Below are 12,181 nucleotides of genomic sequence, written 5' to 3'. Positions count from 1 at the left end.
CTTCGTCGTGCCAACTCTAGTAACCCCGTATTTTCATTAATCATGGGAAACGTAATTGCCCTAGATTCAGAGAAATCAGAGAAGTGCGTAACGCTTCTGATATTCGGGTAGCAGAAAGGATGTTCTAGTACGTCACACAGTGTTGACGCTTCCATACAAACGTGGACAAAAATAGAAGGAGTTGACCTAGGTTGATGAATTTTTGCCCAAGTGCTTATAATGGCATAGGAATGAACATTTTCAACTTTGGTCCATATCAGTCCAGATTTGGATATAGCCCCCATATATATCTTTCCCCGATTTTGCTATAAATCCCTCAATTTTTGATGAATGTCCTTCAATTTTAACATGGGATGTTTCCTCAGGCCACTGTTTAGTTTTACCGATTTTGATTTGATTTCGCAAAAATCGGCACAGATGTGGATATAGCCTCTATATATATCTTTCAACGATTTCTGTAAAAATCGGTCAATTTTTGAAAAATAACTTTCAAATTTAACATGGGATGTTTTCTTAGGTCTGTGCCCTCATAAGAACTTGTGCAAACATTCATCAACCCAGGTCAACGGTAAAACTGAACAGGGGCCTGAGGAATCCCATGTTAAATTTGAAGGCTATTCATCAAAAATTGAGCGAATTATAGCAAAATCGGGAAAAGATATATATAGGGGCTATTTCCAAATCTGTACCGATTATTGCTAAAATAGGTGAATCTACTCAGGAGCCTTAGAAAACATCACATATTAAATTTGAAGGCTATGCGATAAATATTGACCGAGTTATAACAAAATCGGGGAAAGATATATATAGGGGCTATATCTAAATCTGAACCGATTGTTGTAAAAAGTGGTGCAGATACTCAGGGGCCTAAGAAAATAACACATACTAAATTTGAAGGCTATTCGATCAAAATTGAGTTGTAGCAAAATCGGGAAAATATATATATGGGGCCTATATAAAATCTGAACCGATATATCTCAGAAGGTTGCAGGGATGGGCAGAGTGTTTTTACACATTTTGATTTGGAAGAGATGTCCAATTAACGGAAAACAAGAGCTAAGGTTGCAATAGGTGGCAATCAAAAGATCTGTTCTACTAAATATTAAGAATTTTGATTTTTTTATCAAATTTAAATTTTGATTTCTTGATAACGGTACATTGCTCATGTGCAGTTAATGTCAGCTTTTTGTACTAAAATGTTTTATTTACAGCCCGCTCATCAAATCCCCTTCCAAAACTTTTAGTATTATCAACAAATTTTTCAGAAAATGTTATTTTAAATGTCGTCTAATTTTCATATGATTATCGCCTTAGATTACCTGGGAAATATTTTTCATATTTAAAGAGCTATAACTTCATTATGAATGCACATATCGACAAAATTCTTTCAGATTCCTTGTATAGGATGTGTTTACTGTAGGAAAAAACATAAACATATGTAAAAGTTAACATCACATTTTTTGATTTTTGTCCACGCGGCAACACTGTGCGTCACCATGACTGCAGACACTCGCTATATAACTGCTGGTCGAATACCCGAAGTGAGACGAAATTTCCCAGCGGAGTCGGCGGGACTAGAACATGATCATGACGAGCTTCTTCGAACCAATCGTACTGACCCTAGATATGGGGAGTTGACATTGGAAGTTAATAGGTTGTTCGGTTTTTTTCGTCAATTTGTCGTGCACCTCGGGAGTGACAGGGCATAGATAAGAGTATTACGTAGCATTAGATCTCATCCTGCCGCGGAGGAATCACCAAAATTTACAATGTATGATGTTCCTGATGTCATCAGGAACGCTAAATCATCCAAACCGCTGGGCCCTGATGAAATCTCCATGGTAATATTGAAAAAGCGACATGACCCTGGAGTTGATTATCACACCGTAGTTCTCAATATGTCGCTAGCCACGCACATCGTTTGGAAAATGCTCAGAATGGTCCCATATCAAGGACTCTTGAGACTTTACTCCACACCAGTGTCAGAAATAGCCATCCAGTTGCCGATCAACAGCATGGGTTGCGTAAGCAGCACAGCACGACAAAAGCGCTGATGACGTTCAGCTCCACACATATTAGTTGAGGACTGAAGCAGAACAAGCCTTGCGATAGAACAGTGTTGGTGGCAATCATCTTGACAAAAGCCTGTTTAAGGTCATCGAGCAGAATACCCTCCGACCAAGTTTGAAAGGTTGGACAGCCTATTATATGTGTGGACATCAGTCATAGTGGAACAGTAAGTCCAAGCCCCGTGGAGTGAAAGAGGGAGTTCCCCAATGTGGATTGATGTCTCCGGAACTGTTTACCATCTACCTCTCCTTTATTCCATCCCCTTCAGGCGGCATTGAGATCGTAACGTATACGGATGATTGTACGATTGTGCTGTCAGGTTCCTTCACAGATGTCATTTGTGATAGGCTTACTCATCTTTCCACCGTTTCCACGAGTAGTATGGAGGAGTATGCACTATGTCTACGCTCACTCTGTTCACCACATGGACTGCAGAGTTGAGCACTGAGTTGATTGGTATGGTCGATGGCAGCAGAATTCATACCACTAACTACCCCAAGATTATAGGGGTCACAATCGACACCATCTTCTTCTATTTCCTTCCTCATCTTTTTGACTGCGCCAAGCTGAGATGCAAAAACAATGTCCGCAAGTCCCTAGCCGGCATCACTTGGGATGCAGATAAAGAAACCTTGTTGACCACATACAACGCGATAGGTCCGCCTGTGGTAGGCTATGTGGCACCAGTGTGGTGATATAGTCCACCCTAGAGTTCTTTAAATCTAGTTCGTTTGAACGACCTAGCTCTTTTTTTAGTTTAATGGATTCCGGTTCTTTGCATGGAGAAATAGCTTATAAGTAACATCACGTTGGTTTGTGTGACGTTACTATGAACTCGATTTATACAACTCTAATTCACCCATGTCAACGCGATCCAGCATATATGCTAACGAGCGTATATATACACTTTCATACTGGCAAAATGTACCTCATCGAAATAATTGTTTTTCGACCCCAAGTATGTTTGGACGAAATGTGTTTCAGACAATTTGGATTTGATTTAGCCATTTAGCCATAAGTTTCATCAGGGGCACGTCCATATTTCCTGAGAAAATCGCCTGAAAGGGGGCAAAAACCCCATAGACACCGTGTGTAGTGGTTGGAGCACAAGATAACTCCATAGGGGCAAGTCCATACTTCTTGAGAAAGCAGTCCCAAAGGTGTAAAAAACCCTATGGCAGCATATGTAGTGGCTGGAGAGCACGATTACTCTCGAACTGATCAACCGACTTGGTCCAAAAAATGTGGTCTTCATATTTTGTCCAAACTTAGTTTCATTTTGAAGATGGAGAATACTTCCGGTACTTCTCCCCAATATTTGAAAAATGTCTCTAAAATGGTATGCAGGATATCTCTTGAAAGGGGCAACCAATTTGGTCCAAACTTTGGTTCTCCTAATATTTTGTCCAACTAAGTTTAACTTCTAAAATGGTTTAACTCCTTAAGGTACCTCCCCCACAAAAGTTCAACATTTGTGTCTAAATGCAGTTTAGGGTCTGTTCAAAGATCCTTTGGAAATGTATACCGATGTTATTCATTGTGGTCCCGTTTACAGCTATATTAGTTTTCCGTAGACAAGTCCGTGCTTTCTGACATACCGGTTCAAAAGTTATACGATGACCCATTGAAAAGATTAGTGGGCGCGATTTCTATCGAAAAGATATGACTTCGAAAATAAGATCCACTTCCGTAATGGACCATTCCTTTAAGTACCTCCGCCGCAACACTTTTAAACTTTAATGCTAATCCATATTTTTGTCGGCAAGTTCAAATGTCCAAAAGGGGTCACAAAATTCTGAAAATACATTCGATCTGTCTGTGTAGATGAAAGTTTCGATTCACATAGGCTGAGGGTATATCTCTTGCTGTGGATATATATAATGGTATGCAAAGCCGACTGATACTTTTTTACTTGCTGCAGTCGAACTACAACGCCTGTCAGCAAAAATCATCACAATTGATCCCCAAAGGTTGAACTCATCTAGAACATTCTCGATGTCATCTACGACTGTTTGAACTTCCCATCTTTTAACTTGAGCCCAGTCAACTTAATTTCTTTAGATTCATTCTTGAGGTCCACGATCTGATATTCAAAGCTCTCAGGGCGTTTTTAACCATTTCTCCAGATAAAAATTCGGAACAATCAGGTTTCGCTGAGCTGGTAGGTGTGGACACAGTCGCTTCGATTGTCCTCTTTATCTTAAATGCCACTAAAGTAACCAATATGGTCTTTGCTTTCATTTTGCAGTGTGTAAGAGGTTTTTATCACCAAGGTAAGGGCGATGTTAAATAGTTCCTTCAATGAATCAACACTTTCAGAAGTTTTGTTATCATGACTTGGCTTAAAGTTCGCCACAACAAAAGGGGAGTTTAAATATAAGACATTATAATGGGCTTTGTTTAGTCCTTCAATTTACTTAGAGAGTCGACCTAAATACTTTGTTTAAACACTTCTTACTATATTGCTTCCTACGCCTCTCCTAAGTTAAGATGGCCTATGTTTCTATTTGCATTTCGTCATACGAATTATGATTCCAAACACATTCTAAAATGTATTTGTTTTAATATTTTTCTTGTAAATAACCAATAATTTTCCTCCTATTTACAGATCCCATTGTATCTGCGATGACATGCTATTCTCCTGTTTGAAAAAGACCAACACATCTGCCTCACAGCTGATGGGTTCGATATATTTCAATTTGGTGCAAGTGCCTTGTTTGGATGGTGAAAAGAATCAATATCAATTTCGGGCAGCAAAGGAGGGCTTTTGAGAAGTAAGGCCCTTCTGACTCCTTTACCACAAATGGCCTAAAAGTGCTTATTGACCAACTACATTGTTATTAGCGTGTAGTTGTTAGCTGTTAATTACCTATCTCATGTTGTACATAGACAATAGTTACTGTAGTTATTTATATTTAATTATTATTATGTTATTTTTTATTTTTTTTTGTATTATTGTAATAATAAAAGACAAAAGAGGTTAAACGTTTTTTACACATTGTCTGTCTGGTTGTTGTTATGTTATGTAAGCAGTTTGGAATTGAACCCAACCCACAGACGCAATGTTTTGTCGTCGGTGGTTTGTGGTCAGTCCAATAGTGGTCGGAGTGTGTTGTGGAAGTTTGGTAGGTATTGCTACAAGTTTAGCCACAATAAATACATGTGCTTTGTGTTTATTTTTAATATTAAATAAAATGGCAACAACAACATAATCAACGGTAGCAACAACGATATGCATAATTTACACACATTTCGCATATTAGCAATTGTTTGTTACCAAATACAAATTGAAGGAGGCAACATTTTTTTCCATTTCTATTGTTAGATACGTCGTCATTCCACCATATGTTTGAATAAATGTTTATTTGTGTGAACAGACTGACGAATGGACGGACGGATGGATGTGCTATGCAAACGCGCCAAACTAAAATGACCTAAATATTTTATTACTTATCATTTTTTTCGTGGGTTTTGTTTTAAGCTGATAAGTAATAGCTAAGTATTCTATGGATAAGACCCCAGCGAGATGTTTTCATATTGATTTATTAATAAATGTTTTATTGTTCAGTCTAAAATCGAATTGAAACGATGAATGATCATTTATCATATTATGTGATTTATCGGGACGTAGAATAAGCTTACAATTCTGAATGATGTTTCGATAGTATTTAGTGGCTGAACATAAATGATACTAATTTAAGGCTGATTAGTGAAAATCTTGTAACTCTGTTTTTGGTTGCCGACAAAAATCGGCAAAATTATAACGAACCAGCAAAAAATATACCCTCAGCCCGTGTGAATTGAAACTTACATCTATGGACAGATCGAACAACGGATACACAACTAAAGTCCTTTTTTAAAATTTTGTACATATTTAGGAAGTTTCTAGAATTTTGTGCTCTTTTTAGACGCAAGAACTTGCGATAGATGAGTCATTCTTTTCGATAGATGTAGCGCCCACAAGTCATTTCAGTTGGTCACCGTATAATTTAGAGCTTTTGTACCATTATATCAGGAAGCCTGGGCTTACCCACGAAAAACATAATATCACTGTAAATAATACAACAAGAAGTACCTTTGGTAAAAAAATTTCCAAAGAATTTTCGAAAAGACCTCAAACTACACTTAAATAAAAATGTTGAATTTTGTGAGGGAGGTACCGGAAGGAGTGGACCGGTATAGCAAATTTTCGAACTTAAACTCAGTTTGGACAAAATATTACGACCAAATCGGTTGCTCAGATATATCACGCAGACCATTTTAGCAATTATTTAAGAAGTGAAACTAAACTTATAAACTAAGATACCCAGAAATATTACGATATGCAAAGTTTGACCAACCAGTCCCTAGACATTGTGGTCGTAGAGATTTTTTACAGCTTTCGTCCCTTCTCAGGTAGAATGGTGTCTCATATTATGATGGTGTCTACACACAATGCGCCCATTGAGCTCTGACCAACTGTTGAAGTTGGTTCCTATAATTTTGAGGTAGTAAAAGACTTCGTATACCTCGGCACCGCCGTAAACACAACAAACGACATCAGTTGTGAAATAACAAGTAAAAAAGTATCAGTCAGATTGGCCGACAGAGATATAACCTCAGCCTGTGTATATTGAAACAATTTTTTTCCAAAAAACGTATGTATTTAGGGGGTTTTAAAAATTTTGGGCCTATGAAACGACAAAAATGTTGATTAGGATTAAAGAGCAAACGTTTTACAGAGGAAATACTTAAAGGAATGGATCGACATTGACCATTATGGAAGTGGATCTCCAGCCACTACATATGGTGCCATATGGGGTTTTTATACCCTTCGGGCTGTTTGCTCAAGAAGTGTGGATTTGCCCCTGAAAAACCTTTTACCTTCGTAATTGAGGCAGCGAATGCAAGTTGCTTCAACAAAAATCAAATTGATTCGATAGCAGATCTTAAAGTGAACTTATCCAAAGGAAGGTACTTGATGAAGTGGAAGGTACTGGATGAAGTGGACAAATAGAGCCCATATTTGAACCTGATCTATATCTGGTAGCTATATTAGGATGTGTAAAGTATGGACCAATTCGGCCACTCCCTTCAAAAGTTACCTTACAAAAAATTGTTCCGAACATTTTTGAAATTTGGTGGGGGAGGTATCGGAAGGAGTGGACCAATGTCGCTTATCTTCGAACTTAAACTATGTTTGGACAAAATATTACTAAGACCAAATTTTGGACCCAATCGACAGATCCGTTCCAGACTTATCTTGCGCTCCAACCACCTCACACGGTGCAGTAGGGGTTTTAAGCAACTATCAGGCTATTTTCACGGGAAGTATGACCTTGCCCCAGATGAAACTTGTACCGTCGAATGTACAAGTTGCTAAAATAAAAAATCAAGCGATTCGAGAGCAGGTCCTAAACAGAACTTATCCGAAATTTTGTGTGGGAGGTTCACGAGTTGCAAATTATGGACCAAATCGGTTGCTTCCTTCAATAGTTATCGTACGTACATTTTCGAACTGTTGTGGGGGAGGTACCGGAAGGAGTGGACCGATATAACCCATCTTCGAACTTAAACTAAGTTTGGACAAAATATTACGAAAGCCAAATTTTGGACAGAATCGGTTGATCCGTTCGAGAGTTATCGTGCGCTGCAGCCAGCCAGACAGACAGACGGACGGACATTGCTCAATCGACTCCAAATTGTCTGAAACACATTTCGTCCAAACATACTTGGGGTCTTAAACCATTATTTCGATGAGGCACATTTTGCCCGTATGAAAGTGTATATCACCAATATTTTTGAAAATTTAACATAGCTGAAGCCAAGGTTTACCCTTTCAGAACACGCGACTTGTGATTGTATATCATACAAATTAAATATATATCGATATAATGAAATGTTTTTGGACGTGGCAAAAAATATTGGCCTTAAAAGATAATTTGCGTGGAAGCTGTGGCTACATTTATGTTAAAAAATGGGTAAAAATGGGTTGAAGCCAACATGTCTTTTTATACCCTCAGCCTTTAGGCTAAGGAGGGTATATACACTTTGATATGATGAAAATGTGCCTCATCGAAATAATGGTTTTAGACCCCAAGTATGTTTGGACCAAATGTGTTTCAGACAATTTGGAGTCGATCTAGCCATGTCCGTCCGTCTGTCTGTCCGTCTGTCTGTCTGTCCTGCTGGCTGGAGCGCACGATAACTCTCGAACGGATGAAACGATTCGGTTCAAATTTTGGCTTTCGTAATATTTTGTCCAAACTTAGTTTAAGTTCGAAGATGAGCTACATCGGTCCACTCCTTCCGGTACCTCCCCCACAAAAGTTCGAAAATGTTCGGAAAGTTTGTGCGCACGATAACTCTTGAAGGGAGTGTCCGATTTGGTCCATACTTTGTATAGCGTAAACTTTCTACCACACTAATATAAAGTTTCAATATGGTCTCAATAGGTCCACTCCTTTGGGTACCTCCTACACAACATTTCGGAAAAGTTCAGTTTAGGGCCATCTCTCGAATCGCTTTGATTTTTATTTTAGCAGCTTGTATTCACTGCCCTCCATACGACGGTACAAGTTTCATCAGGGACAAGTCCATACTTCCTGAGAAAATAGCATGAAAGTTGCAAAAAAACCTATGACACCGTGTGAGGTGGTTGGAGCGCAAAATAACTCTCGTACGGATCTGCCGATTCGGTCCAAAATATGGCCTTAGTAATATTTTGTCCATACATAGTTTAAGTTTGAAGATAAGCAATATCGGTCCACTCCTTCGGGTACCTCCACCAAAGTTCAAAAGTGTTCGGAAAAATTGTTCGTACGGTAACTCTTGAAGGGAGTGGCCGAGTTGGTCTATACTTTACACATCCTAATGTATCTACCAGATATAGATCAGGTTAAATATGGACTATATTTGTCCACTCCATCCGGTACCTCCCACACAAAATTTCGAATAAGTTCACTTTAAGACCTAATATCGAATCACTTTGATTTTTGTTGAAGCAACTTTCATTCGCTGCCTCAATTACGATGGTAAAAGTTTTTTTAGGGGCGAGTCCATACTTCTTTAGCAAACAGCCCTAAGAGTGTAAAAACCCCCTATGTCACCATAAGTTGTGGCTGGAGATCCACTTCCATAACGGTCAATGTCGATCCATTCCTTTTAGTATCTCCTCCGCAAAACTTTTGATATTTAATCCTAATCAACATTTTTGTTGGTTCAAACGCCCAAAATTGTTAAAACCCCCTAAATACATACGTATTTTGGGGAAAAAAATAGTTTCAATATACACAGGCTGAGGGTATATCTCTGTCGGCAAAGCCGACTGATACTTTTTTACTTGTTTTGTTTTCTCTCGATTTGTGAGTAAACCACACTTCCCTCGATTTTCCTGTCAAAGTAAAAGTAGAAGCAAACTAAATAATAATCATCTCACTAGTGTAGTACTTTTCAAAATTTCGTCTGCTTCTACCATTAAATGATGCTGACATTTTGAAGCCAGATTTACAGTGTTTTTTGAAATTTTCTTTTAATTTCATTCCGCAAACAGGTTTTTCAAAAAACCATATATAGGATTGTAGTATTTGCGATTCTGAGTTATTTGATATAAATATTGCGAATGTAGTCTGCACAGATTCATAGAAATCTGCATCCAAATGCGAAAATTTTGTGCGAACAATTTTCTAAAAATCGTATTTTTCGGGCCTAATTTTAACAATTGTCATTCGATTTCTTCGTACTTGATTGCACATTTTAGTTTTTTACGTTCCTGATCCAATAAATCATTCCCCGTGAAAATCCATCTATTAAAACGCGAGTTACAAGAAATTCCAAAGTAGAAAAATCATCTAAAATTGCTTTTGGAAATATAACAGAGATTTGAAAACTTCGCTGATAAGGGAGCTACATTCATTTTATCTCAAAAAATAGTGTGTGATGCTACATCCACGGTTCTTAATTGATCGCCTTCAAATAGATATATATCGATGTAGATTTTCATGGTGGACACTGAAATCGGATGCGGACAAAAATTGTATGCACTTTGCGATGCTACATCTTAGAGTCCAATTTATATTTCGAAAAATATATACAATTTAATAGATATAGTCTTGCTGTAAATGAAAATCACATGCGGACAAAATGATTTTGATAATTACGCGATTTACACATATTTTAAAATGCATATAAATTAAAATGGGTTATTTGACCTCTATTTCCATTTCAGAAGCTTCGAGATATATCCTCATCAACCCAATTACCTTCCCTAATGGGAAAGCTTTAATACGAATGTCAATAAAGCAAAATCCGTCTATTTTATTGGGAGATTTAAGCAAAATGAAGGAACTATTCCTATAGATTTTTCAATATTTTCTACTACATAAAAATATGTGAAAAAATATTTTTCAAACAAAAAATTATTTTTTTTTACCAAAATATTTGCTTATTTTGGCTGTAACATCGAAACTATAACACCAATCTGTATGATTGTAGTCTCATTTGATTCGCCGTGAAGTTTTGATCCACAACAAATTTTTATGTAATTTTATGACCACTAAATGGGCTTTAATTTAAAAAAAAAAGTTGACTTATATTCAATAACTTATCAATTTTATGTACATTCCGCGAATTCTGTGTAACATTTTGCAGCTATTATGCAATCTACTCGCTGAAGTCACTTTGAGAGAACTTTTTTGTAACAATTGTGCTCTTTAAAATAATTAGCGTTTTTATAATATTTTCTTTCTTAAAAAGCGAAATAAAAGCGCCATAACTTTTGTCCGCAACAACCAAAAATTGGCTCGCGACCAGATTCGTACTGGAAATTTTTTTCTTAACCTACATATCAAAAATCGTTGATGTAGCGCGAAAAAAATTTATCCTTTTTTCTGAAATGGAATATGAAATATTTGACAATATTCGTGATATACCCTCGTTAGCATAAATGCTGAGGGTATAAAAAGAAGAATTGTATTGGCCAACAGATGCTACTTTGGCTTAAGTAAGCACTTTAAAACAAAGCCACAGCTCGCCAAACACAAATAACGCTTTACAAAACACTGATATTACCCGTGCCGATGTATGGTTCCGAAGCCTGGGTACTTGCGCAAGCAGATAAGGCAGTGCTTGGCGTGTTTGTGAGAAAATTTCTTCGAAAGATCTACGGTCCAATCTGCGTTAACGCAAATGATGAACCCGCTAAAAAGGCGTATAAATTCGGGCCGCATGGCGGTGCACGCAGAATTGGTAGGCCAAAGAATAGATGGCGCAAACATATGTATGAAGAGATGACAAGGCGCGGTATTCCAGAAAGCGAAGCACTAAACAAAGAGAATTGGAGATCTTTTCTTAGTTCGACCTATGGAACAAATGTTCTGTAATGGGCCAGCTAAGTAAGAAAGTAAGGGATTAAGTAATTGCGTCAGAAATCCCATAGCTATTGTACCGAGGTGCTTTAGCATTACCATGGAGATGTCATATGGAACATAAACTTTTGATCACTTCATTTTCATTTTCGACTCAGCAGTTGTTGTTATACAGTGTTTTTATTTTATGTAAGAATATTTTTCTGCTTGGTCTGGCTCCGGGTCTATCTGCAGTTCTAGGAATGTGGCTGCTTCGATGGGTGTAACCACAGATCTACTGAAGTTAGTTGAGTATGTTTGACAGGGCATTATGGACCTGTGTCGCATGCTGAGCAGATGTTTTGCACGGTGTCATCGATCATTGCCCTATAAGAACTTACACGGCTGCACCATCCTTAGAGTAGTTGAGCCAAAACTACTCCTCATTGTCGTGGTAGCTGGGGATGTTCACCGCATTCACATGATAGTTGTTTTTGGCATCTGCGACTGTATCCGTATGATGCTTGATAGGCTTCTTGATCTAGATCATGAAGATGCCTCCTGACATGCATGGTGGGTCCTATCCACCATATGGTGATTAGGATGGTTGTCACGGTTACACCAGAGAAATGACTGCAACGAAAGCATGTCATTGTGTTGCTGTACTGAAGACATGAGGATACACCCTGTTGCAGTTCTCTGGGAGGCATTCTGATAGGTTTGATTTGTTTCCTTTGTGTTGTACCTTTATTAGCGCCGTATAGCTTAAATGTGCTCAACAAGGTTTC

The 12,181-nt window shown here is 37.9% G+C and overlaps 1 protein-coding gene across 1 annotated transcript in view; it reads left to right on the top strand.

Moving 5' to 3' along the window:
• Nucleotides 1–5,055, top strand: part of LOC141399429 (uncharacterized) — a 39,643-nt gene extending 34,588 nt beyond the window's left edge. The window contains exon 6 of the mRNA XM_073978135.1: nt 4,679–5,055. Coding sequence (XP_073834236.1) covers nt 4,679–4,841 — 163 coding nt within the window. The 3' untranslated portion in view covers nt 4,842–5,055. The remainder of the gene's footprint in view (nt 1–4,678) is intronic.
• The last annotated feature ends 7,126 nt before the right edge of the window (nt 5,056–12,181 follow it).

Source organism: Musca autumnalis, unplaced genomic scaffold (genome assembly GCF_047663935.1).
Source record: "Musca autumnalis isolate F117 unplaced genomic scaffold, ASM4766393v1 scaffold_3, whole genome shotgun sequence".
In the NCBI taxonomy this organism is placed as follows: domain Eukaryota; kingdom Metazoa; phylum Arthropoda; class Insecta; order Diptera; family Muscidae; genus Musca; species Musca autumnalis.
Note: the sequence above shows the minus strand (reverse complement) of the source record. Positions and strands in the feature narration are given on the sequence as shown.